Here is a 25,974-nt window from a genome sequence, read left to right as displayed (position 1 = left end):
AATTCTTCTACTCACGTCGGTAGATATATATTGTGCCATTGGAGAATTTTCTATGTCTCTAATTTTGAAACAACTTTGTAGTAGTAGAAAATTAGAAATCGAATTAATGTTTTTCAGATTAGTAGTGGAAATGAACGAGAAATTCCCAAAAGGACACAAACGTCCAAGCTGTGTGAGTGGCTGACTTTTGAGCATTTTACTGGCACAAGCAAAAGTCTTTTTACGATCGTCGGTTTCACATCATAATGTTTTATTTTGTTCAAGTCAATATATATTATCATAGCTACAATAACGAAAACATGACTCCGGATTAGGAAAAAAATTCATGTTTTTGATCTACATACATAGTTGTAATCGTTAAGTTTTGAAAGTGACAATGAATTAGTTATTCTTATTTTTGAGTTAGAGGTTTTTGGCATATGAGATTTCTGTTAAAATGAATTTTAAATAATAATATGACATAATGTAGGAAAATTGTCTCTCACTACTTACTAGGGCTGATTAATTTATTGTACAGTCTTCAATCGAGATTATAGGAATAATATCCAATCCTTTTACCGGATTTTTAATAGATTTTTTTATTTCATACTTTTGAAAAATATCATAATTCATTACCATGATGTGGACATGCATGGGTTCTACAAATGTGAACTAAAATACCAAAAAATTATGTGGATTTCCAAAGTAAAAACTAAAATTCTCAACTATTTTTTCAGATCACACGATCGTAGATAGAGAAAGCTTTTTGATATATATATATATATATATATATGTATTATAAAAAGAATGAAGAAGAGATATAAAAAGCTTGGGCTATGATTTTTTGTTTGGTCGATCTTCTTGGCTCTTTCGTTTAATTTATTTTAATACGTGGTAATTCAAAAAGAAATAAATGACAATGACTAGGAGGACCAAAAACATGGAAAATGTCATATAGAGAATGATATAGGATATAGGTTCCTCTACCTCCCCTTTGTTTTTCTTGTCAAATAGGGCAAAGAAGAAGAAGAGAAAACCCTTCTTCGGTTTCCCCCTAAACAAAATCCCAAAATTCCTATCTTTTTTTCTTTTTTTTTTTGTATCTGAAAAACCAAAAAATCTTTTTGCAACCCATCTCGTCGCCTCATTCAAACTATTCCAAACGATCCAGCAATAAAAGCTCAAATAATAAATAAACCACTTGATCATCATATCCACTAGGTCTTGTCTGTCTGAATTGGTAAAACAAGAAAGACAAGAAAGAAGAGAAGGCTCATGTAATGGGTGCTTGTTGTTCAATCCCTTCCAAAACAGGTCTCCACAGTCATGGTAATCTCTAGTTCCATCAAATCCATTATTTTTTTTTTAACAGGTTCTTGTTTTTCTTTTTCTTTATGGGTTCTTACATAAGAAAAACCTAAAAAGATGTTTTGTGGTAATAAAACAGCGACAACGAACGGGCACAGCAGTGGAACAGAGTTCTCATCGATGACGACCACAACCGCCGCGACGACAAGCGGCAGCGTCGGACGACGGAGCCAATTCTTCGAAGCGGCGAGCGAGTGTTCCAATGGGATTATAAGTGATTCCGGTCTGATCCTGGAATCGCCGAATCTCAAAGTGTACACCTTTCTTGATCTAAAGACGGCGACGAAGAATTTTAAACCGGATTCAATGTTGGGTCAAGGAGGATTCGGCAAAGTTTACAGAGGATGGGTCGATGCCAAGACTCTTTCTCCTTCTAAAGCTGGTTCCGGTATAATCGTAGCCATCAAGAGATTGAATTCTGAGAGTGTTCAAGGATTTGCAGAGTGGCGAGTAAGATCTTTTTATCTCTTTCTTCCTCAAAACCTTTTTTTTTTCTTTTTCTTGGTTACTTCTTTGACGGGACCAACAAAAACAACTAGGCTCAATTATTACATCTTTTGTTGATCATGATGAAGAAAGAGTTGACTATTCCAATCAAGACACGACTTTGACTTTCTCTGTTGCAGTCTTGAAAAATACTTAAAAAAGAAATTATAAAAAGAGAAATTCTAATAATAAATAAATGATGATTTGCAGTTTGTACTATGATAATATTATTATAGCAAAAGGCGTATTATAAGTCTTTGAAATCGATTACCTATCTAACCACTTTATGATAATTTTGTATATCCCTTCCATTGTTACCGGATTTTTGAGTTGGGGACACGTTGTTACATTTTATTTAATTAGCTGTCATATTGTAATGAAAGTATTGTATTCATAAATAACATCATAAATTTTATAAATGAGTATATTTTTTTTTCTCTCGTACGTATTGGATGGAACATCTGACTTATTTAGAAATGATTAGGAGTCGGAAATCTTTCATTTGGTTCATTGGATTTTTTTAGAGTTGAATAAGCTAATTAAACTTGAGATTTGTGATTTTGGACAGTCAGAAGTGAACTTCTTGGGAATGCTTTCACACCCAAATCTGGTGAAGTTATTAGGATATTGTCGTGAAGACAAAGAGCTTCTGCTTGTCTACGAGTTCATGCCTAGAGGAAGTCTCGAAAATCATCTTTTCCGACGTAACTAAGATTTCTGAAACTCAGTGATTAAACATTGTTCATCGTTATAACAACGTGCTCATAGAAAAATATTTGATTCACTTTGGATCGGATGGTCTTCATTTGAATAGGAAACGAGCCTTTTCCTTGGGAATTAAGGATCAAGATTGCTATCGGTGCAGCTCGTGGCCTTGCGTTTCTACACGGCTTGCAAAGAGAAGTCATCTACAGAGACTTCAAAGCTTCCAATATACTTCTCGATTCGGTTAGTCTAATTTAATACTCGAAATTGATATAAATAGTCTACTCTGTAATCGATTTTATCTTTGCTAATGGAATGTTTTTGATACATGTGGGCGTATAGACCTATGACGCAAAGATTTCAGATTTCGGACTAGCAAAGCTAGGACCAGCAGACGAGAAGTCACACGTTACTACTAGGGTCATGGGCACTTATGGTTATGCTGCTCCTGAATACATGGCAACAGGTATTTATTTTTCTTTCTAATGACGGCCCTTTCGTCTTTTCTCCAATGATAGTATTCGAACTCGCCATTCAGTATTCTCCTTTTCTGAGTGACTATACAGTTTACGAGTTACGTTGAACGAGTCAAATAATAAAAAGATTGTGTATTTTCTTCATCCTCAGGCCATTTATACGTTAAGAGTGATGTATACGCCTTTGGTGTGGTTTTACTAGAAGTAATGACCGGACTAAAAGCGCACAACACAAAAAGGCCAAGGGGGCAAGAAAGTTTAGTCGACTGGTTACGACCGGAACTCTCAAGCAAACACAGAGTAAAACAAATTATGGACAAAGGAATTAAAGGTCAATATACTACTAAGGTTGCGACAGAAATGGCACGCATCACACTTTCTTGTATCGAACCAGATCCTAAAAACCGACCGCACATGAAGGATGTAGTTGAAGTTCTCGAAAACATTCGAAAACTTAATGTTGTCCCTGACCGCTCTGCCACTAAACAGACCGTTTCTACCTCTTCGCGTGCTTCACCACTTCACCATCAATACGGTTACAGAGCTGGCGCATTAGGGGTTGAACGGAAGAGAGCAGCAGCCGGACGGCTTAGAGTAGAAAATGAAATTGTTGCCTGATGCTATATTTTCCGACCGCCGCTATACGTTGGTAATTTTTTTTTTGGTTTAATTATATTATTAAATCAATTTTTACAGTGTTTTGCGTATTATGTAATTTCTTTTGGGTGGGTTTCCTTCTACTTTCAATTTATCCATTCCCTTTTTTTTTGTCTTGCACGGATAGTGAGTGGTGATTATACATTTGCACGAAAATTAGGATATGAATTATCAACACCACATTGGTTGGTATAAATAAGTAATTATAACGACCTTTTTTCCTTCCCACGGATTTTTTCCCTTTTTAATTGTAGCTTATATTAACATGCTGAATTGATCATTATCGGACATATATTCATTACAAAAATAGAAAAAAGCGATTTTTCATACTAGCAACTTAAAAACAGAATATAGTTTTCCATAATTCTATTAAAACATCCGTCCAACACAAAAGCACATATTAGCTAATTTAATAAGTTCAACGATATATAATTGTATGTAAAAAAAAGAATAATAACATTATTAAATGAGTTGACTGGAACAGATTATCACTTGGCTTTATCCTCTTCCTCATCTTCTTTTGGTGGGGATTTATTAAGATCGAACTTGGCAGCAGTTCCGGATCCACTCGCTGCTTCTGTATACTCCACGACCTTCACATTCAGATCAATCCCTCCATCTCTCCCACCTTCACCTCCCGGAGCCCCACCAGCTCCACCGCTGACAATGCCAACCGAACTTCCTACTCCGCTTGCAAAACCACCAGAACTTCCTCCTCCGCTTGCAAAAGCAACAAAACTTCCTCCTCCTGCAGTGACAAGAGAAAAAGCAGAGCTTTTCCCGGGGATCGTAAAGTCTTCAGCCGCCGCAGAGAATGTAGGAGGAGGAAGAAACCCTTGGTAGTTTCTATCCTTGTGAGCCCTCATGTGTCCAAACACAGCCTTCCAAGAACCAAAACCTCTTCCACAAATGTGACAAATTGGTGGTCCTTTCGGTGGATTAGTTAATTCCGAACCTTTCCTCTTCGGCTTTTTCGCTTCTCCTTTGCTTACACCATCCGCCTCATCATCAGTTTGAGTCGAAGTCCTCGGTCTACTCTTCTTCTTCCCACCGCTCCCTCCCTCCTCACTCTTCTTCTTCCCACCACTACCACACTCGTCACTCTTCCCTTTCATAACAGCTTCCTCTGCCGCAGCCACAAGCAACCCTGCCGCAGCAACCGCTTGCTCATCCACACGATATTCGCTCGCACCCGCACCCGCATCACTCTTCCCTTTCATAGAAGCTTCCTCTGCCGCAGCCACAACCAACCCTGTCGCAGCAACCGCTTGCTCGTTCAAACGCGCTTCATTTTCCTCCTCTTGCTCGTTCAAAGGCGTTTCATTTTCCTCTCTTTCAGGGACAATAATATCACCAGTTACTCTACTGCTGATACTCAAAGCAGGGAGGCCGAGAACGATTTCTCTCGTTTCAGAATCATCATCGCTACATTGTTCTTCAGACTCATCTCTCTCTCCATCAGTATTAATCGCTTTCGATTTCTCTGCATTATCAGTCATGTTTCATATGCGCTCATTAACAAACGACACTGAAGTAGTCTTTTATAATGTTTGCTCTAAGCAATGGCGGTTGTGGTAGTTAAATGGTTGCGTTCGTTCGTTTAGATCTCTCTCCCGCCTTTTCGTTTGGAGAAGATTTGCGTCCGTCGGATTTAATATAAAATATTCAACGCTGAGATTCGTCTGATTCTATGGGCTTAATATCGTCTAAAGCCCATCGAAGCCCATAACCTTTATTCGTAGGTTGCTTTCAAGACGTTATATTTGCCGGTGCGGTTTTGGGACTACAAAAGTACAAAGACTCGTTGCACTCCACTAATAGTATAATGGTCCCAATGGTAACCGCGGTTTTGGTTGTGTGAGAAAAACAGTATTATAGTGCGGTACGTATGGGAGAAATATATTTGCGGGACAAGTGCGGTTTGTACAAAATAAGCGGTACAAAATAATGTTTGATTGGTGAAAACAAAATTGCGGTTTTAGAATAAGCGGTACAAAATAATAAATAATTAATATAATTGTAAATTACTAATTGTTTTGTGTTAATGAAAAAATATTTCAAACCTTAAATACAAAATAATATTCTAAACTATTATGTAGATATATTTAATGCAAAACTAAAAACATTATTTACAATTTATTAACATTGTGCTATTTATAACATATGTGAATTTATTATTATTTGTAATTTATTATTATTATTATTTATTTTGTAATTTATAATATATAATCATTTACATTAACCTTTATACTTTTAATCCATTAAATTATTTATCCAACATATTTTCCATGATTTTATTTGACAAAAAATATTATTTGTAAATTATTAAAATTCTGTAGTTATGTCCTACATATTTGAATTAATTATTATTTAATTTGTTACACATAACTTATTAGAGAAAAGACAAAGGTATTTAGGGTAATGCATGTTTTTGCTTTTATATATCAGTATTAAAAAAATATTTAAAAGATATTGTAATACTTTTTACATCAAAACCGCTGGATAATAACCATAGGTAGATGTAGAAGCGGTCCAAGGCATAAACTTTTACACAAAACCACAAATCATTGTTATTATTAATTTTTTTTTAAAACGTAAATGAATAATTTTTGTGTGATTGGTAACTTTAGTGTAGTTTTGACAAAACAGTATTAAAAACGGCCTTTTGAATGCTTCCATTCACAGCCTAATACTATTATGCATGTGACATCCGAGCCCGACAATGACGTGACTTGTAAACTTTTGTATTAACATATATTTTTTAAATTCTATGTTTTTACTATTTAAAATTTGAACATTAACGTATACGGGTAACATCAGATATTAGAATAGTTTTCAATGCCAGAAGCCAGAAGGAAGCTCTTGAAGCTGTGTAAATACTAATTAAAAAAAAAAAAGAGAAAAGTAACATGGATAGCAATGATTTAAAGCTCTTTGTTTCCTAATTGCAGGTAGCGGAACGGAAAAAAAAAAAAGAAGCAGTGATGTATATTAGTTATTTTTACAGATAATTTTCAACATTAAAACCTCTTAACAGTTAAAACAAAATAAAATAAGTAATAAAGTTCCTATAAGAAACTTCTTCGATAATGTGTTGATGATTGGCATCAAAATTTTGAGTGACTAACTTATTATATCAATAGGTATATATGCATTAACTAACTTTTACAATCCTGATAGATGAACTACTTGGAAATTTGACAATGTTAATAATTAAACTTTCTTGAAAACAATATGACTAGATCTTCTTAGCACAACTAAGTGTTTTTGTTTAATGTTTAGACTTTTATACAAGATTATGTTGCATTTACATATAAGAAAAAGTCTTTAGTAGTTTTACCCTAAGTGTAAAAAATGAGAGCGATACTAAATGTGAGGCATATGTTTTAAACTAAGTACTAACCCACGTTTGTTTTTTTTTTGTTTTTTTGTTTTTGAGCAAGAAGCAAATAGAATATGTCTCTTGAAATCTTGGTAAATTGTATCCCTGCCTATTCTAAGTAGCATATTATATATATGGGAAAGCTATATATATATATATATATTTCAAAACGACAAATCCGAGAAGTAAATACGCTAAAAAAGTGCTAATCCTTGTAATTAATTATAATAAAGAGAGAGAGGCGTGTGATTGACCAAAGCACCACCTTTTCATATCGATCAGATATCTGCGCCAGAAGCAGAGGCTGGACGGTGAACCGCTAGCTTCGTATTGATCCTGGAGTGAGATGATGGCATTGACGGTTCTAGGGTGAGAGTCAATCCAACTTTTGATTGCATCTTTAACCTCGAATGTTGTAGATTTCACTTCTTCGAAAGATGTTTTCAAGGTGGAAATGCTATGACATGTGTTAATTGTCTTTGGAATCACAAATAAGGCTAATGCAATTCCACAAATCACATGCTTGTGATTCCAGAGACACTCACAGCCTCTCGCCATCAAACTTTTGCTTTTCTCCTCAGAAGTCCGTATCAATCATTAAGCTCTCTCTTATCTAATCTCCTTGCTAAGAATTGTGGGTTTAAGTAAATTTTTTTTTGTTATTTTGTTATTATCTGTAGAAATCTTAGTTGTTTAGAATGAATATTTCTAAATATCTTATTTTGAATACACAAATTTTTTTACTTATCCTAGTTAAATTTTCTTAATTATCTTTAATGATTTTTTTTTTTTTACTATTTCTAATAGCATTCTAATGTAATTTTTACACTATTTTAATAAATGTACATCTCAATTAATATAGTAGGATACTATTTTGAATAATATCTAGACTCTAATTCAACTTTTAACTCTTTTCTAGAAATACAGAAATTAAAGTTATCTAAAATTCAAATATGTAAGATACATCATAGATATTGAATAACAAACAAATTAGAAAACGTAATCACCTTCTGATTGACCATTCTAATGGAGAAGAAAATTCAATTACAATAATGATGACCAGAACTCATCTAGCCTTATTTTTAGATATCTCTAAATTAAATATTAACAAAAACTTCACCAAACATAAATAATGATAACAAATGGCAAGAACACTTACTACAGTCTTACAGGGGTCAGCATAATTCTCGGTAACAATACTTCTTTAACTTCTGGTAAATTACAGAGATTAATAAGCTAAGATTATGATTAGATAATTAATATGTTGACTTTAAAAGATCTCAGAACCGCGCCTACGGGAAGGATCTGGCTAGTAGTGGCAACGAGCCTTATTTGTCTGAAAAAGGCAAGAAAAATATATAAAAAATAAAAATAGAGAAAGGAAATAATAAATTTTGAAATCAAGAAAGAGAGAGAGAGAGAGAGAGCCACACCACATGCTTTACTTCTTCAACCCCAACAAAAGAAAAAAAAAAAGTTACCGTTGGCGTTAGACTGACTTAGAAGCAAATCGTTTCCTTCATGACCCAACGGTCATCTTAATCACCTAGCCGTTGCTCTTCTTCTCTCTTCAATCATAATAAAAATACAATATCTTTATATATATAAAAAAGGCAAAAACTTTATTTTTCTAATTTTAATTTCTTGCCTCTTAATTCTTCTGTCTCTCCTCGCTTATTTCAATCCCCTTCTCTGACTCCTCCTGATTCAATCAATTGCATCAGACAGAGAGAACAGAGAGCACAGAGAGAGATCCTTCTTCGTTTGATGCTCTTCTTCCATTAGATTCTTCTCTAGGGAACACTATCCAAATCGAGAAAAAAAGAATGGTTAATCCAGAGACTAATCGTAATCTCGTTGCCAAACCCATTACAGAGATTCATCTTCAAGGTAGTTAGTAAAAATGAGTTTGATAGAGAATCTGAGAATTCTAGGGTTTCAAAAACATGAAAATTTTTTTTTTTTTTATTCTGGGTTTTTTTTGGTCAGATGATGATACGAGAACCAGAAAAGTCGGAATAGAGACGAAGAGACAGAACAGGAGAGCATTGGGTGTGATTAACCAGAATCTCGTTAGTGCAAAAGCTTATCCTTGCGTTGTTAACAAGAGAAGAGCCTTATCTCAGTACATTACTTAACTCTTTCGAATCCTAAAGCTTGTCTCTTTTGTATCATCTCTGTTTAAAGATTACTTATTTCTTTGGATTTTGTTGATTTCAGGAAAAAGCAAGGAAGTTGTGAGAAGAAGAAGCTTGATTCATTACATCCCTCAATTTCAAGGTCTATAAAAGTTTAAAGCTTTGGAAAACGTTGCTTTGATTTTGTTTTTGCTGAGAAAAGAGAGAAGATCTGAGATTGTTTTTGAATATCTGCAGATCTCAAGAAGAGACCAAGAAGCTGAAACCATCGCTTCCAAGTAGTAGTGGTAACGAGTTCGGTGATTGTATATTCATTGATGAAGAAGGAGAAGAGGAGAAGAATGAACCTACATTGGACCAACCTATGCCAATGTCGTTGGAGGAACTCTACATTGAATCTGATCCAATGGTAATTTTATCTTATCAATCAATTACAATAGATCTTTAGCTTGTATAATGTAGTATTTCTAAAGAAGCTTTTTGTTTTTGGATAGGAGGAAGAAGTTGAGATGGAGGATATAATAGTGGAAGAAGAAAAAGGAGAACCGGTTTTGGATATTGACGGATACGATGCAAACAACTCTCTTGCAGCTGTTGAATATGTCCAAAATCTCTACGAATTCTACCGTAAAACCGAGGTACGGTTCTTTAAAAAGTATCTGAAATAAAAACCATAAGATTTTTGAGTTTTGTCTGAGACCATATTCTATGGATTTTGGTGATCTGCAGAGATTTAGTTGTGTTCCTCAAGATTACATGGCGCAACAGTTTGATATAACTGACAGAATGAGAGCAATACTTATCGATTGGCTCATCGAGGTACGCATATTCAAAGACTCTTTTGATACACAGTGGTGATGGATTTATTGCATATAGAGAGCTAATGAACGAAGCTTATTGACTGTTTTCAGGTACATGACAAATTTGAGCTAATGAACGAGACACTGTTCCTAACAGTGAATCTGATAGATAGATTCTTGTCCAAGCAAGCTGTTGCAAGAAAGAAGCTTCAGCTTGTTGGTTTAGTTGCATTGCTCTTAGCTTGCAAGTACGAAGAGGTTTCAGTACCTATTGTTGATGATTTAGTTGTCATTTCGGACAAAGCTTATACGAGGAACGATGTTTTAGAAATGGTACAACCATAACTTAAAAGAGTCTTTCTTGTTTTGTTTTCCAAAACTTGAAATTTTTATATCTGACACCAAAAACCTCTGTGTGCAGGAGAAGATTATGCTTAGTACTTTACAATTCAATATGTCGTTACCGACGCAATACCCTTTCTTGAAGAGGTTCCTTAAGGCAGCTCAATCAGACAAGAAGGTAAATTAGTTTAATCTATTAGTGACTTGTATATAGCATATTCTCATCAAACATTATGAATTACAACTATCTTGTTTACTGAAACAGCTTGAGATCTTGGCGTCGTTCTTGATCGAGCTTGCCCTTGTGGACTACGAAATGATTCGGTATCCACCATCCTTGCTAGCCGCCACTGCAGTGTACACAGCGCAATGTACAATCCATGGCTTCAGTGAATGGAACAGCACTTGTGAATTCCACAGTCACTACTCTGAACATCAGCTCATGTAAGTGATTATTGTCCATTTGCACAAAAGGGTAATTATAACGAATCACATACATAAACTGATCTTTGAAGTGTTTTGTTGTTGCAGAGAATGTTGTAGAAGAATGGTAAGGTTGCATCAGAAAGCAGCGACGGATAAACTAACAGGAGTACATAGGAAATACAGCTCCTCCAAATTCGGATACATAGCAACAAAGTATGAAGCTGCACACTTTCTTGTGTCAGATTCTCACTAAAAGAGTGGAAAATAGTAGTTTCTGTATAGCTGCTAATAACATTTTCCCTCTCATTTTTTAGTTACAAAAAGAAAACATCAACACAATAAGTTAAAAACTTCCTCTGAATTTGATTTGTAATTTTTCTTTTATTGATATCTCAGCAATAAAATTCTCTAATATTCTGATTACAAATCATTTCTCACCCTTTTTTTTGTCCAGTGGTTAGGACATCGTCTTTTCATGTCGAAGACACGGGTTCGATTCCCGTATTAGTACATACAGATTCTTAAATTATTGATATCAAGATTGAGAATTTTGATTTGAACTCTTTTTCATCTACAAGATTTAAAACACACATTGTAAATGAGTCCTTAATTAAACCAACCGCAGACAAAACTAGTATCACCTAATAGCATAAGACGTTGTCGTTTTCAATCTATATTTATATATGTCTCTCTCCCACCTAACACTTTTTTCAGATATTATTTGTAACTAAATAAAAGTGTAGAGGTCAAAAACAGAGAGCTCCGAGAATCTCACCATAATGGCGGCGTCGGCGAACTCTTTCCTCGTCGGAAACAACACTCAGATCCCTGCTTTGAAACCCAGATCAACATCTCAATCCCTTCTTCACCTTAGCAAACCAAACACCATGAGCCTCGCCGGCAAAACCAAGCCCGTCGCGGTTAGATGCGTCGCTTCGAGTACGACTCAAGTTCAAGACGGAGTTAGATCCGGTTCCGTGGGATCCCAAGAACGTGTCTTTAACTTCGCGGCGGGTCCAGCAACTTTGCCTGAGAACGTTCTCCTAAAAGCTCAGGCGGATCTATACAACTGGCGTGGATCTGGGATGAGTGTGATGGAGATGAGTCATAGAGGCAAAGAGTTTCTCTCTATTATACAAAAAGCTGAATCTGATCTTCGTCAGCTCTGGGAGATTCCTCAGGAATATTCCGTTTTGTTCTTACAAGGTGGTGCCACTACTCAATTCGCTGCTTTGCCTCTCAATCTCTGCAAACCTGATGATACTGTCGATTTCGTTGTTACTGGTTCGTGGGGAGATAAAGCTGCAAAGGAAGCGAAGAAGTATTGCAAAACCAATGTGATTTGGTCTGGGAAATCTGAGAAATACACAAAGGTTCCATCTTTTGATGAGTTGGAGCAATCTCCGGATGCCAAGTATTTGCATATATGCGCCAATGAAACTATTCATGGTGTTGAGTTTAAAGATTACCCTGTTCCTCAGAACCCTAATGGGATCTTGGTTGCTGATATGTCTTCCAACTTTTGTTCTAAGCCTGTTGATGTGTCTAAGTTTGGTGTGATCTACGGTGGTGCACAGAAGAACGTTGGTCCATCTGGTGTCACTATTGTAGTGATTCGTAAAGATTTGATTGGGAACGCTCAGGATATTACTCCGGTGATGCTTGATTACAAGATTCATGATGAGAACAGTTCGTTGTACAACACGCCTCCTTGCTTTGGGATTTACATGTGCGGTCTTGTGTTTGAAGATCTGTTGGAGCAAGGTGGATTGAAAGAAGTGGAGAAGAAGAACCAGAGGAAAGCTGATCTGCTTTACAATGCCATTGAAGAAAGCGAAGGCTTTTACAGGTGTCCTGTTGAGAAATCAGTGAGGTCGTTGATGAATGTGCCTTTCACTTTGGAGAAATCTGAATTGGAAGCTGAGTTTATCAAGGAAGCTGCCAAAGAGAAGATGGTTCAGCTTAAAGGGCATAGATCAGTGGGAGGTATGAGAGCTTCTATTTACAATGCAATGCCTTTGGCTGGTGTTGAAAAGCTTGTTGCTTTCATGAAAGATTTCCAGGCAAAGCATGCTTAAGTTTTAAGGGTTTTTGTTTTTGTTTTTTGTTGTTGCATTTTGGTTTATGTTTGTTTGGTGATAAGCTTGAAAGCTTATGATTTGGTTTTCTTTCCTTTCCGGAATAAATAATGTTTAGCAATGTATCAAAATCTTTCTCCATCAATTGGAAAAGCAGATCTGTTGTAACAAACAAAGAGCTTTGTTATTTGTTTGAAGTGATGATAAAATCGCCATTAGATAAATCTGCAGGTGATCTCATATTCTCTTTTTAACGTTTCCTCTCTCTGCAACTCCTGAAACTGAAGATCCTATTTTTTTTACAAAGAAGCAAAACTCAATTCAGGTCCCAACTAAACTCTGATTCCTCAAAAAAAAAAAAAAAACAGTTCAGCGTGAGAATGTAGTTACCATTTGGTATCGTATGTCTATAAGCAACAGCTACATTTTGAAAGAACTCTCTGGTAGCATCTGCATATTTAATTAACTTTCATTTAGTTCACTACTAAAACCTGAGCAATGGAGAACAAAACCAAAGTACTGCAGTCTTAAACAAGACTAACCATGTTCCATTGTCAATGACGGATCTTTCTCATCGATTAAGCCGATCAGTTTTGCCGGATTTCCAGCCACCATGCTTCAGAAACACCCAAATAAAAGATCCATTTGAGAGATGTGTAAACAGAAAGTCCCAAGGAGATTGGTTTTTTAGATGCATTTCACTATTTCAGCTTTATACCTATGAGAAGGAACATCCTTTAACACAAGTGAACCAGCAGCTATCATTGCTCCAGCGCCTATCTTAATGTTACCAAGTATAGTTACACATGCTCCAAGAAGAGCACCATCGCCAATATTTGGATGGCGGTCACCAGTTTCCTTCCCTGTTCCTCCTAATGTCACACCCTGGAGATGAAAATACTAACTAGCTTCACTAACGTTGATACTTCTCTATGTTTTTGGAGAAATGAATTCAGAGAAGAGATCAGTACATGCAAAATTGAGACACGGTCGCCTATCACAGCAGTCTCACCTATGACCACACCAGTTCCATGATCCAGCAATATTCCCTTCCCAATTCTTGCAGCTGAACCAAGAAAAACAAGTTAGTCTGATGCTAGATGTAAAAGCATAAGCAAGATATGAATCTGAAACTTTACCCGGATGGATATCAATTCCAAAAACCTGAGAGAAACCACTGACATGGATCAGAGATTGTACACCAAGACTATATATAACAATAAGCTAAGAAGCTGTTGGAAGTTACACTACCTCGCTTACTCGGCTTTGCAATGCCGATGCTAATAGTTTTCGTCCTTGCTTCCACAACTTATGTGCAACTCTATATGCCTCGAGCGCAAGATAGCCCTGTAGAACAAATTATTCTGGTAAAATGCACATGAAAACTCACTTAGTAGTCGTTTTGTACCGGCATAAGATTAAGAGATGTTATTGTAATTGGTTAAGAAACTACCTTTAGATGTAAAATAGCGGAACTATACGATAGACAAGAAGGATCTCTGTCTTTGAATGCCTTGCAAAAAACCAAAAACAAACACCAGTGCAGTCAGATTATCTGAAAATACTGTCTGAAACAAAAGGAAGATTCACGGATATACCTGAACATCAAGACGAATCGAGTTCTGAATACCTCTGTCATGTACCATAACATTGCAAAATATATCCATGAGTTGAGTTGCTAACAAGGTAGTGTTTTGGAGACGGTTAGCTAGAACAAAACTCAATGCTTGCTCTAAACAGTCATGGGACAAGATACTAGCATACAAGAAGCTACTCAAAACCGGCTCATTTTCTGCCTGTAAACACACAACAGCTAGCGTTTCAACATTCACCATTGTAGGAACAAAATGCACAACCACTGTTCCACAACTTGCCCTTAAGGATGGAGATTTCAACAAACATTAAGGCCTAAACATGATTATTATATAGTAAAATCTAGATGGAGGAATACGTAACATCTAAAAGGTATCATAATTAAGTGCTTAAAGAGACAAAGATCACATTTAGTGAGAGGCTCTTACTGAGAGCACTTGACCCCACGGTCTTGTCCAATTTATACAAAAGGTACACAATATTTATGTCTTTATCAAACCTTTGTAGTATCGAAGTTGATTAACGATTATAGCAAAAGTAGCTGTCTTTGTGGAATTGAAGTTATGTTATGTAGATGGAAAAAAAAGAACTATACAAGAACTGATTCTTATAAAGGAATATGATCATAGAGAGAAAACCTCAAGCTTAGCTTCTTGTCTTAAAGAATCCCAAATTGGGTCATAACCAGAATTGATAAAATCCAGCAAAACCGGGTCGTCCACGGGAATAAGGGTTCCTCTAGCGTAAACCGGGAAAACCCTCTCGAAAGGAAACTCATCGCCGGTCTTCACGTCGTCGTCGTCTACGGCAGAAAAACCACAATTCACGCCGTTTAAACTAGCCATGGCTGAAAAGAGAAGCAAAATTCAAGAGTATAGAGAGGATTATAAAACAGAGTGATTGATGCTTTTTTTCTTTTTTTTTGTGTTGGAATCGAAATAGCGACAATCAAAAAGGCAAAGGTAAAAAAAAAGTAGTAAAACTGAAGTCTTGTGTTTGTGTCCACACTGTTGTGTTTTGGAATGTTTCATGAGATGTTGTCTCGTCTCTCTATCTTTCTCTTTCTCTTTGCTCTTGTTTGTTGTGATGCGTGTGACCGTGATTCAGTCCAAGTTCTTAATACCATTGTTGCGAAAGAGACTCCAAAATTATTTGGAAGTAACCTTTTTATAATACTTTTAAGCGTACCACACGAAGTGGCCGTACGTGAACATTAGTTTAAATTATCGTAAAACAATTTTCACTATCAAGGTCTACCACTGATTTCTCTTTAATTGTACACAGCTTACTTTACAACATGCTTCTTTTGTTAGGGAAAATATAATCTGTTGTTTCTCATATTTGTTTTGTGACTCAAAATCTAGAAGACAGAAGTTTATGTTCTAGACAATTCTAGTTCTAGAAAAAGAACTATGTGCATTAATTTTAAAAACATTGTGTTAAGTGTAACTTTATAAATGGTTTGTTATTCAAAAAAAGAAAAAAAATTAGAGATGATTTTGGGGAAAATTAAAGATTACAGATTCCTTGATTTATCAGCAAATTAGGCATACCAAAGGAATATCATCAATTTAATTCGTTTTCGTATATTTTCAATTGTAAAGATTTGTATTTATATTTTGGACAAAAAATAATAATGGGCAAAAAGAGAATAAGAATAAATCTGACAAAACAAAGTCACAAAAGGCATATAACGCCGCATGCAAATCGCCGAAATCGACCAACGTCGCCTTGAAACCCTAAAAGAAACTAAATCCACCAATGGCGAGAAGATCCGCTTCCATCCTCAGTCGTCTCCTGGCGAATCCGTCTTCTCCTTTAACCGCACCGTCCCGATCCATCACCTACATGCCTAGACCCGGAGACGGAGCCCCACGAACCGTAACCCTAATTCCCGGCGACGGAATCGGACCTTTAGTGACCGGTGCGGTGGAACAGGTCATGGAAGCGATGCACGCACCGGTGCATTTCGAACGGTACGAGGTTAGAGGCAACATGAGGAAAGTCCCTGAAGAAGTGATCGAGTCTGTGAAGAGAAACAAGGTTTGTCTCAAAGGTGGGTTAGCGACTCCTGTAGGTGGTGGTGTCAGTTCTTTGAATATGCAGTTGAGGAAAGAACTCGATATCTTCGCTTCTCTTGTCAATTGCATCAATGTCCCTGGCTTAGTGACACGACACGAGAATGTTGACATTGTTGTCATTAGAGAGAACACTGAAGGAGAGTATTCAGGACTCGAGCATGAGGTTGTTCCTGGTGTTGTCGAGAGCCTTAAGGTAACCATTTTTCAAAAGATTTGGTAGAGATTGTTTTTAGTCCAAATTTTGATTCATGTTGTTGTTGAATTGTTTGTTGTAGGTTATAACAAAGTTTTGTTCTGAGAGGATTGCAAGATATGCATTTGAGTATGCATATCTGAACAATAGGAAGAAAGTGACTGCTGTTCATAAAGCTAACATTATGAAGCTTGCGGATGGGCTCTTCCTCGAATCTTGTAGAGAGGTTGCTAAAAACTATTCGGGGATTACTTACAATGAAATCATCGTAGACAATTGTTGTATGCAGCTTGTCGCTAAGCCGGAGCAATTTGATGTTATGGTATTACTCTACTTATATATGTCCTTTATATAATGGATATTGGCTGTTGGTTTTTGCAAATTATACATATTCTAACCTTGTTTTTTTCAGGTGACGCCTAATTTGTATGGTAACCTTATAGCTAACACGGCGGCTGGAATAGCCGGTGGCACTGGAGTGATGCCAGGAGGTTTGTCCATAATTAAATCAATTTAAGTTACAAACCTTTCTTAAATGACATTTCTTGGGTTTGTTGGGAACAGGTAATGTTGGTGCAGAACATGCTATATTTGAGCAAGGCGCATCAGCAGGGAATGTGGGTAATGATAAGATAGTGGAGCAGAAGAAAGCGAATCCGGTGGCTTTACTTCTCTCATCAGCTATGATGCTTAGACATCTCCGGTTTCCTACTTTTGCTGATCGGCTTGAGACCGCAGTGAAACAAGTGATACAAGAAGGGAAATGTAGAACGAAAGATCTTGGAGGTGACTGCACCACGCAAGAAGTTGTTGATGCTGTCATAGCCGCTCTTGAGTGAAACCCATGTGAGCCTCTCTGCTTCTTTGTCTTCGTCTTTTTCCATTCAAACTAAGAGAAAAGTGTTGGTTTCCTCTGTTTTCTATTGCTATTGATTGGTTTTATATGTTCATTTTTCTCTATTGATTCATATCCGACTTGGTGTTTTGAGCATTATTAGCTCTACGGTAACATAATACAATAAAATCAATAAAGACAGAAGCAGTTTTGTTTATCAAGCAAAGAGTTTGCTCGCGTTTTGTATCAAAATTGGCAAAAACTTGTTGAGTAGGCAAAATATATTATTACTTAGTAATCTTGGCTGTTCCGATTTCCAAAATCTGGTTTTAACGTATATTTTCAGATGCTTACAAAGTAATGATATCTAATTCACGTACATGTATAGAAAGAAGCATATAAAAAGATTAATTAGGGGTTTTACAGGGTATAAAACAAAGCAGCCTCATGGGTATAAGACTTTTGCTATAATTAGGGTTTTAACAGGCTGCGACGCGCAAAGACCAACGATTTTGTACCTCAGGAAAGATTAAGAAGAGGTGAAAAAAGGGATATCCTCATTCCCGTGTCGCATACGAGTACAATCCGTAGGAACATTTCAAAAACTCAACCTTCTACTTCTCTGTTTTTGTTCATTTGTTTCCGCTCTGTTGAGATCTCCCACCTATATAATACATCTTTGGTCCATCATCTCTTGATCAAGAACAACGATCTCAGAAGAAAAGACATTGAAGAACAAAAACAACAACAGAAAGAAGGAAACATTTTGTTTTTGAGAAGTTTTGCTCTGTTTTCTTGATTCTGAAGATTGAAATGGCATCGAATAGTGAAGCAAGGCCTCTGCCAAAATTCGGAGAATGGGATGTGAATGATCCAGCGACGGCTGATGGATTCACCGTTATATTTACTAAAGCTGGTGAGGACAAGAAAACAGGTCGGAGCTCCAGCAAGGCAGCTTCACAGAGGAAACGAGATGGCGCTAAACCTACGGCCAAGAAATGGCTCTGTTTTACTTTTTCTTGATTTCTTGTAAATGACGTAACCGTATGAGAATAGCATTGAGAAACTTTTGTCGTAGAACCTTTTTTCATTAATCATTTGTTTAGCATTTCTCTTTATAACATGTCAAGATATTGAATTAATAGAAATGCTTAGACATTACCAAAATATACTGCTAAATTGCTAATACATCATTATTGAGAAACGTTAGGCTAGTTACATTGATACTGTTCTATTCCCTGGGACCTGTATATGTTTCTTAGTATTCTTACGTTAACGTTTATTGTCCTTGTCCATTTACACTCTTCTTATAAGAAATAAAATTGGAGCAAATTATGTGATATTTTATGGATACTTTTACTGTGCTTTCCCTGATGATTCCTAGAGAAAAAAACAAATTTCCTTGTGTCAATATCTAAATCTCAACCGAAATTAGATATGTTCTCTGGTTAATCAGACAACAGTATCTGATCAAAGATTGTTCTGTTCTTTTCTCTTTGTGCAGAAGTTAGAGACAAGCGATACGGTAATCTCCGGTGATTATATACTTTCTCTAAAGACAAAAGGAAAAAGACTAAAAGAAGAATATTTTTTAACACTAATAAGTAGGTGCAGGGTATTGTGACGTTTCAGTGAAATTAGATTGCTAATCATTGAGAGCCAAAAGAGAAGACAATGTTCATGGCATCAATTAGAGAAAGATTTACAAAGGACAAGTGGTCAAGATTGTGGTAATACTCTAATTCTTTTTCTGATGACTCCCTTCAAATCATTTGGTAATTAATTGTAGGATTCCTTTATTTTTTTGGGCTTATTTCTTCTCTCTTCTGTGATGTTCTTTTTCTCTATATTAGTGTATTACAACTTCTGTCTCTCTGTCTCCCATTAAAATAACAGAAATACTACGGAAATAAATACGCACTATGAGTAGGAAATGAATCGTACCACGACTTTATTGAACAAGATTCTCCTACTACTCTTATTGTTTAAAACCCTAGATTCTTGGACCCTATAATGAATGGCCTAAGCTTTTTTTTCTTTGGGCAAATATTTGTTTATATGTTTAAATCTCTCCTTGGAAAACGTTTCTCTGGGTTGTCGTGTTTTTATTTCCTGATGAAACAGATCTTTGAGTTTGCCAGCGATGATAGAGGAGGCAAAGAGGGACAAGTTAGGAGACAAGATAATCATAATAATCAAGATAGCTTGACGTTGCTTGTTTCATGACCACAAAAAGATGATTAAATTAAGCAGAAACGGATAATTATGCAGATATTCTCACTTTATAAGGTTTTAACACATGCCCAATTTGCTCTTACATACCTTTTAAAGGGTCCTTTTGGATTTTTCTGTAACGTTTTCCTCTATTATATATCTTTTGGAGTCTCTGAACCTTATTGACCCACCATAACCCATTTCCAAGTTTAAGGCTTTGATTTCTCTGTTTTGCCTCAGAGCTTAAAAAAATGGCAGAATCATCTTCTTCTGCGGCGACTACGCATTTACCTGCTAGGTCTATTAGTTTGCCTACAAGACTAATCCATCCTAAAGCACAGAGAGTTGAAGAAGAACTGAAAAAGATTCAAGCTTTAGACTCTTCTTCGTCAGCTTCTTCTAGGATCCAACTTGGACTTGCCAAGCTCGTGGAGCTCTATGACTTTGTCAATGAACAAGTCATATGTTCTCCTCAAGGCCAAAAAGCTCTCCGCCTTGGTCGCAACGCGAAACTTGTGGAAGACGCTCTTGATGAATCCATCTTGTTACTCGATGTCTCTGACTTCACAAGAGACTTGATAGAAACATTCATGGAGCAGATACAAGTTCTTCAATCTGCTCTACGTAGACGCCGAGGAGATCTCTCTTCCGTTCAATCCGAGATCCGAGCTTACATTAGCTGTCAGAAGACATTCAAGAACGCAGCAGCGAGACAACTTAAATCCCTTTCAAGAACACAAACAAAAAAGAAACCCTCGGTTATCAAACAATCCGGTGACCTCGATCAACATTCTTCTATGATTTCCAACATCATAAGTCAATCAAACGCATCGACAATCTCTATTTTCAAGTCACTCTTGCAGTTTCTTGCTTCTCCCGGTGAGAAACAGAGGAAGAACGATGAAACTGGATGTGTAGAGAACTCGATGATCCGTTCATTCTATGGAAGAATCATCCGTAGGAAAATTGGGAAGGTCATTGATGCGCAAACGATGCTCGGGAGATTAGCTATGCTTAGTTTTAGCCTTGAAGCAATTAAGGATGAGTTAAGTTACTTATCAAGACGACTTATTCAACATAGAGCGTCTCTCTTGAACATTGTGACTCCTTAACAAAATAGTTTGTATATTTTGTGTAAATCCAGGTCTTATAGATACACTTTTTATAGAAAAAGAGTTAATCGCATATTGACTACTGTCTACTTCCATAAATTTATTTTTTGATTCTTTTGTGGTTAGGATTGGAATTTTTCACATGAATTCATCCGGTAAAAAAAATAATAACAAAAAGAAAAAAAAAGAGCATGTGTATATATTCCTAAACCTATGTGGTGCATCATCATCAGTCACTTAAGACATCACATGCTCAACAAACTTACCAAACTTGATTATTGTTGTCTTCTAGCCTCGTGTCGCTCACGTCACGTGTGTCGTGGGAAATTATCATTACCAAAAGTTTTGTTTACCAATTTCTATTTTATATGACATGTCATTATTTGTGTACGATGATGATCCACGAGAGCACACAACTCAGAAGCAAATAATTGTTTCTTCCCCGAGAATAAACAATTATCTTCATTTCTTGGTTCATGCAGATAATTGTTTAATCTATTACAAATAGTGAATTAGTGATAATTGTTTATTCTCGGGGACCGAGCATACAGTCCATTACAAATAGTGAATTAGTGATTAATGTTTAATCTATTACAAATACATAAAAGTGTTTGATTTTTGATTTTTTTTTAATCAAAACATATATAAGAGTGTTTGACTTGTATGGTCGACATCAGAAAAAGTCAGTATTCTATATGAAGCTCAAAATATTATACCAAAAACGCCTAATTGAAGCACGTCACATTTATCATGGATCTAATATGTTCAGGAATTCGGACATCGCCTTAACCACAAACTAATGACTATTTTGAGCTTTCTCCTCCGTGAACTCCGACCACTTTTTTGGCTTTCGCCCACCACTATTTTCTTTTTACTGCGTCCTTAAAATCGGCGGCCTCAGTGAGATCTATGTAGCTTCTCTTTCTTTGTAGCATCATCTCCTTAACGTTTTCTCACTAATTTATTCTGAAGGCATAGAGAGAGCTAGTGAGAAGTATCCAAATTCTTTTCTCATCTCCTTCGTCATCTTGTGACACATATGCTACTTTGTAATAAATGAAATGTATGTAATGTATGTACGTAGGTGGTTTGTTAATAGTATATGAAGGACGCAAAATTTAGGTACAATTTGGATGTATAAAGGGGGAAACTATATGTATACTTCATATTTACGTAGATTCACATAACTGAAACACATGCAAAATGGATTTTCATCATCGCCATTTCACGATGGTACACATCATATCAATCCACTTTTCTAATTGTATATATTCATTACTTGTTTTTTCTAACGTTTTTTTTTTTTTTTTTTTTTTAGTGTATTAGGAAACCACATTACGTGTTTGGATCTGGATAAATTTCTTATGTTCTGTCCTCGTAAATGGTCAAAATTACAACGTACTCAATTATGGTGCTAAAGGAGATGGTCAAACTGATGATTCAGAAGTAAATTATCACTATTTTTTTCTTTCTAGTTTTTTTTTGTTCTTAGAACGAACTTTTAGAATTAATCTTGATTATCTTCTTTTTAAAAACTTTTAGTTAATGTTTTTAAAACCAATTCTGTAAAAAGGGTTTTGAGCAAGCATGGAATGATACATGTGGTGGAGACGGAGACATCAAAACACTTCTTATTCCTTCAGACAAAACATTTTTACTTCAGCCTACGGTGTTCCAAGGTCCATGTAAATCTAGCTCTATAAAAGTTCAGGTACATAGACAATTAATTGACAATTTTTTTTGATCAGAGAAAAATAGATCACCAGTAAAATTTGCGTTTGTTTTTTAAAGTTGGATGGAGTTATCGTTGCACCTATCGACAAAGGAGCCTGGTCCAATCCTACCTCTAAAATGTGGATCAAATTTTCATATGTGTCTGGTCTAATGATCGTTGGTTCAGGAACGATTAATGGTCGCGGTTTGACTTTTTGGGAGGTGACAATTTGATATATCACAATTTTTAATCGTTTTTACTTCATCGTAACAGAATCATAGTTTTTTTTCCAGCTAAATTTGAAAGCTTCTCAACGACCTACAGTGAGTATATCTACTAAATTAATCATCCATTATTTGGAAGAATTTTTGTTTTGATACAATCGTCATATATTGCTATTTTTTTTTGTAGGCATTACATATTAGCAAATGTGATAACTTCAGGATAAATGGGATAACCTCGATTGATAGTGCAAAAAACCATATATCAATCAACAAATGCAACACTGTTGCAATATCAAACATAAATCTCTTTGCACCCGAGACAAGTCCCAATACAGATGGAATTGATATAAGTGAATCGACTAATATCAACATATTTGACTCTACAATTCAAACGGGTGTGTAATTATTGATGAATTATTTTGGTTTTTTTTTTTTAATATATGAATGCTGCACAAAACAAATGAAGCATAGGTCCAGATGAGATTTTTTTAACTATTATTTAATTATAGTTCCAGCTTTTATGTATTTGCGATTTCCTTTGTGAAAAAACTAATTTATTTTTTAGAACATGAAAGAACATAATAACATTCATTTGAATTTCAATTATTAAATTCTCAGGGGACGATTGTATAGCAATCAACAGTGGAAGTTCTAATATCAACATCACAGGAATTAATTGTGGACCAGGTCATGGAATAAGGTAATTCATTATATTAGTTAAAAAATTTAGTTTACATTATGAATAAAAAGCTTACTCACAAAGAAAAAAGGTTCAGAGTATTCATTGATTTTTGTTTTATTGGACAACAGTATAGGAAGTCTAGGAGCCGGTGGAGCAGAGGCTACAGTTAGTAATGTACAAGTGACTCATTGCACTTTCAATCAGACGACGAATGGAGCTAGAATCAAAACATGGCTGGTATATATTCATTTGTATATATACTAATTATTACCTCTTATATCTAAATTAATATTAATCATTCAATATCATTTTGATTTTAGGGTGGACAAGGATATGCAAGAAACATAAGTTTTACCGATATCACACTCATTAACACAAAAAATCCAATTATAATTGACCAACAATATATAAATAAAGGACGTCTTGTTGCCGAGGTAAAATCTTTGCTTAGTTCTTTATAAATAAAATTATATATCCTATTTGGAATCATAATTATAATTATAAAATAATATATATTGATGTTATAGGAATCAGCAGTGGCGATTAGCAATGTAAAGTATATCGATTTTCACGGGACAACATCGAATAAAAATGCTATAACGATTAAGTGTAGTGAAACCACACATTGCAGAGACGTCGTTATGGATGGAATTGATATTACCATGGCGGATGGAGGAAAACCTAAAGTTAATTGTCAATATGTTGATGGAGAGTCTAGTGATAATGATTTAATGCGTAACTGCTTTAAAAATAATACTAGTACTAATCAGTGATGTCCATAAAAATCTATCAAATTGAGTGAAATGATATTTGAATGTCTTTTTATTCTCTTTCTCTTTTAATCATCTCATAGAAATTAACTTATTAATAGTTGTGAAAATTCTTTTCACAAAACAATTGATGATTAAAAATGTGTGATTGGCAACTAATTTAGCCGAGTAAAATATTCCAACAAGACTATCTATTTTTATTAGAAGGTGAAAGAGTCAAGCGATAAAGTTGATAAATGTATTTGTAACTTGAGACAAAGAAGACAAGCCTTGGTTCTTTGAAGCCGGACACATTTAGTTTAGATCCCTTTAACCAAAATTATGTTTTACCCTGACACCCAAAAAAAAAACAGTTGGTATGGAAAACAAACGAACAAGAAACTGATTTTAAATACTAAGTTTGCAATAGATGCCTAAGAAGAAGACAAAGAGGAACATGAGTTACAAGAGTCACTGGCCATAACTGATGATATTAATGTTAGAAACAAACAGATCAGATTAGTGACCCATGTTCTTCTCACATGTTCCCACATCGTTTACCCGAGAATTCCTCTGTTCTTGCGCTTCTCTGCAATATATATATATATATAGAAACCCTCACGAACCCTATAATAGAGCATCTCAATCCAATTTAGTGTTCTGAAAAAAAAAAATTAAAATCCATGGAAGGTTTAGATTCGGTCTTCATGTCTGATCAAACTACACACCAACCAGTCCGATCTGTGAGTCTTCCTTCAAGAATCCATCCACTCTCTGTTAAACTCAGAGCAGCCTTGAACCGGCTCAGCATCTGGCGGAGATCTTCTTCCTCAATCTCGGTTTCCGCGTCTTTTGGGTACGAGACGCTTCTCGTTGGACTCGTGAACCAAACCGAGTTCTACGGTTGCGTGCATGAGCTACTTGAGTCCTCTTACGTGAAACACACTCTTCTTCATCACCAGGAAGGAAAACTTCTAGCAGATTCTTTAGATGGATCTGTTGTGTTGCTCGACGTGTGTGAGGCCACAAAGGAGGTGATTGTCGTGATGAGAGAACACGTGGCGAATCTCAAATCTGCTGTTCGTAGGAAAGGTGGCGTAGTAAAGAAGGAGGTTAAAGCATACGTTAATTTCCGTAAGAAGGCAAAGAAACAAATCTCTAAACACATCAATGCACTTAAGAAAATGGAAACCAAAAGTATTCCAACCAACATAGATCAAGACTCAGCGATACCACCCACGAGTGTTCTGAGAGAGACAATCGAAATCACTGTCTCGATTTTCAGACATCTTCTGTTGTTCCTATCAGCAATACCGCCACCACCATCGGCGGCAAAAAAATCAAGACCACCATCGGGTTTTTGTCGATTCCTTTTGTATCTTCATCATTATCAGATAAATCTATGGATTTGATAAAGGAAATGAAGAGTCTTGATGATGTCTTTCTCGGTTCTATTGTGGATTCAAGAAGAAACTTTGTCGAAGTCGAGACAATGCAGAACGAGAAGATGAGGAGAGATGTTGTTGAAGATGGTTTTCGTGATCTGGAGGCAGAACTGGACTCTGTTTCCAAGTGTTTAGTTAAGAACAGGGTTTTGTTCCTTAACATCCTCAGTAACTGTTGAGACTGGGTTTTTTTTTTTGTCAACAGAGATGTACAACCTTTTTCCTCAAATTGTCGTTAAACAAAAGTGAAAAGTAAGAACCAAGAAACCAGAATCTCAAGGGTAGTAGACAAGAA

At 35.8% G+C, this 25,974-nt stretch overlaps 8 protein-coding genes and 2 pseudogenes across 11 annotated transcripts; 8 read left to right on the top strand and 2 right to left on the bottom strand.

The window, feature by feature from the left end:
• The first annotated feature begins 788 nt into the window (after positions 1 to 788).
• LOC104716570 (putative serine/threonine-protein kinase CST) lies at positions 789 to 3,899 on the top strand. Its single transcript, XM_019230508.2, has 6 exons — positions 789 to 1,308; positions 1,427 to 1,797; positions 2,402 to 2,537; positions 2,648 to 2,781; positions 2,881 to 3,004; positions 3,166 to 3,899. Exons 1-6 carry the CDS (start codon positions 1,260 to 1,262, stop codon positions 3,630 to 3,632), a joined length of 1,281 nt encoding a protein of 426 aa, XP_019086053.1. The 5' UTR covers positions 789 to 1,259; the 3' UTR covers positions 3,633 to 3,899.
• A 109-nt stretch (positions 3,900 to 4,008) lies between these two features.
• On the bottom strand, positions 4,009 to 5,240 carry LOC104716569 (uncharacterized). The gene has a single exon (XM_010433954.2). It carries the CDS (start codon positions 5,168 to 5,170, stop codon positions 4,160 to 4,162), a length of 1,011 nt encoding a protein of 336 aa, XP_010432256.2. The 5' UTR covers positions 5,171 to 5,240; the 3' UTR covers positions 4,009 to 4,159.
• A 3,344-nt stretch (positions 5,241 to 8,584) lies between these two features.
• Positions 8,585 to 11,186, top strand: LOC104716568 (cyclin-B2-2-like). The gene is made up of 10 exons (XM_010433953.3): positions 8,585 to 8,943; positions 9,043 to 9,178; positions 9,274 to 9,333; positions 9,429 to 9,600; positions 9,686 to 9,829; positions 9,921 to 10,010; positions 10,103 to 10,324; positions 10,413 to 10,511; positions 10,599 to 10,777; positions 10,865 to 11,186. Exons 1-10 carry the CDS (start codon positions 8,880 to 8,882, stop codon positions 11,010 to 11,012), a joined length of 1,314 nt encoding a protein of 437 aa, XP_010432255.1. The 5' UTR covers positions 8,585 to 8,879; the 3' UTR covers positions 11,013 to 11,186.
• A 352-nt stretch (positions 11,187 to 11,538) lies between these two features.
• LOC104716566 (phosphoserine aminotransferase 1, chloroplastic) lies at positions 11,539 to 13,061 on the top strand. The gene has a single exon (XM_010433950.3). It carries the CDS (start codon positions 11,539 to 11,541, stop codon positions 12,835 to 12,837), a length of 1,299 nt encoding a protein of 432 aa, XP_010432252.1. The 3' UTR covers positions 12,838 to 13,061.
• On the bottom strand, positions 12,918 to 15,571 carry LOC104716567 (serine acetyltransferase 4-like). Of its 3 annotated transcripts, none has more exons than XR_015568894.1 (10): positions 15,069 to 15,571; positions 14,436 to 14,633; positions 14,291 to 14,350; positions 14,089 to 14,201; positions 13,977 to 14,001; positions 13,809 to 13,903; positions 13,556 to 13,722; positions 13,380 to 13,453; positions 13,228 to 13,287; positions 12,918 to 13,127 (listed from the first exon to the last, which is right to left on the bottom strand). XR_015568894.1 is itself a non-coding variant. In XM_010433951.3 (10 exons), exons 1-10 carry the CDS (start codon positions 15,273 to 15,275, stop codon positions 13,075 to 13,077), a joined length of 1,035 nt encoding a protein of 344 aa, XP_010432253.1. In that variant the 5' UTR covers positions 15,276 to 15,562; the 3' UTR covers positions 12,918 to 13,074. The 3 variants fall into 3 exon arrangements, 2 of the variants coding, with proteins under 2 accessions (XP_010432253.1, XP_010432254.1); XM_010433951.3 differs by having other exon boundaries at positions 14,089 to 14,184; positions 15,069 to 15,562; XM_010433952.3 differs by lacking the exon at positions 14,291 to 14,350 and having other exon boundaries at positions 14,089 to 14,184; positions 15,069 to 15,418.
• A 498-nt stretch (positions 15,572 to 16,069) lies between these two features.
• On the top strand, positions 16,070 to 17,765 carry LOC104716565 (isocitrate dehydrogenase [NAD] regulatory subunit 3, mitochondrial). The gene is made up of 4 exons (XM_010433949.3): positions 16,070 to 16,704; positions 16,787 to 17,026; positions 17,117 to 17,195; positions 17,269 to 17,765. The coding sequence occupies exons 1-4, from the start codon at positions 16,192 to 16,194 to the stop codon at positions 17,541 to 17,543; spliced, it is 1,107 nt and encodes a 368-aa protein (XP_010432251.1). The 5' UTR covers positions 16,070 to 16,191; the 3' UTR covers positions 17,544 to 17,765.
• Positions 17,766 to 18,352: 587 nt separating this feature from the next.
• LOC109126973 (protein NOI4 pseudogene) lies at positions 18,353 to 18,706 on the top strand (annotated as a pseudogene).
• On the top strand, positions 18,691 to 20,938 carry LOC104716564 (uncharacterized). Its single transcript, XM_019230956.2, has one exon. It carries the CDS (start codon positions 20,005 to 20,007, stop codon positions 20,863 to 20,865), a length of 861 nt encoding a protein of 286 aa, XP_019086501.1. The 5' UTR covers positions 18,691 to 20,004; the 3' UTR covers positions 20,866 to 20,938.
• A 1,130-nt stretch (positions 20,939 to 22,068) lies between these two features.
• LOC104719968 (putative polygalacturonase At3g15720) lies at positions 22,069 to 24,274 on the top strand. The gene is made up of 10 exons (XM_010437947.2): positions 22,069 to 22,098; positions 22,192 to 22,311; positions 22,439 to 22,576; positions 22,657 to 22,800; positions 22,873 to 22,902; positions 22,991 to 23,198; positions 23,422 to 23,503; positions 23,614 to 23,722; positions 23,806 to 23,919; positions 24,013 to 24,274. Exons 1-10 carry the CDS (start codon positions 22,069 to 22,071, stop codon positions 24,256 to 24,258), a joined length of 1,221 nt encoding a protein of 406 aa, XP_010436249.1. The 3' UTR covers positions 24,259 to 24,274.
• A 285-nt stretch (positions 24,275 to 24,559) lies between these two features.
• LOC104719967 (uncharacterized) lies at positions 24,560 to 25,946 on the top strand (annotated as a pseudogene). Its single transcript, XR_015568893.1, has one exon. The product of XR_015568893.1 is annotated as an uncharacterized LOC104719967 (transcript).
• The last annotated feature ends 28 nt before the right edge of the window (positions 25,947 to 25,974 follow it).

Source organism: Camelina sativa, chromosome 10, assembly GCF_030686135.1.
Source record: "Camelina sativa cultivar CO46 ecotype springtype chromosome 10, ASM3068613v1".
Classification (NCBI taxonomy): Eukaryota; Viridiplantae; Streptophyta; class Magnoliopsida; order Brassicales; family Brassicaceae; genus Camelina; species Camelina sativa.
The sequence above is the reverse complement of the archived record's forward strand: the minus strand, read 5'-3'. Positions and strand labels throughout refer to the sequence as shown.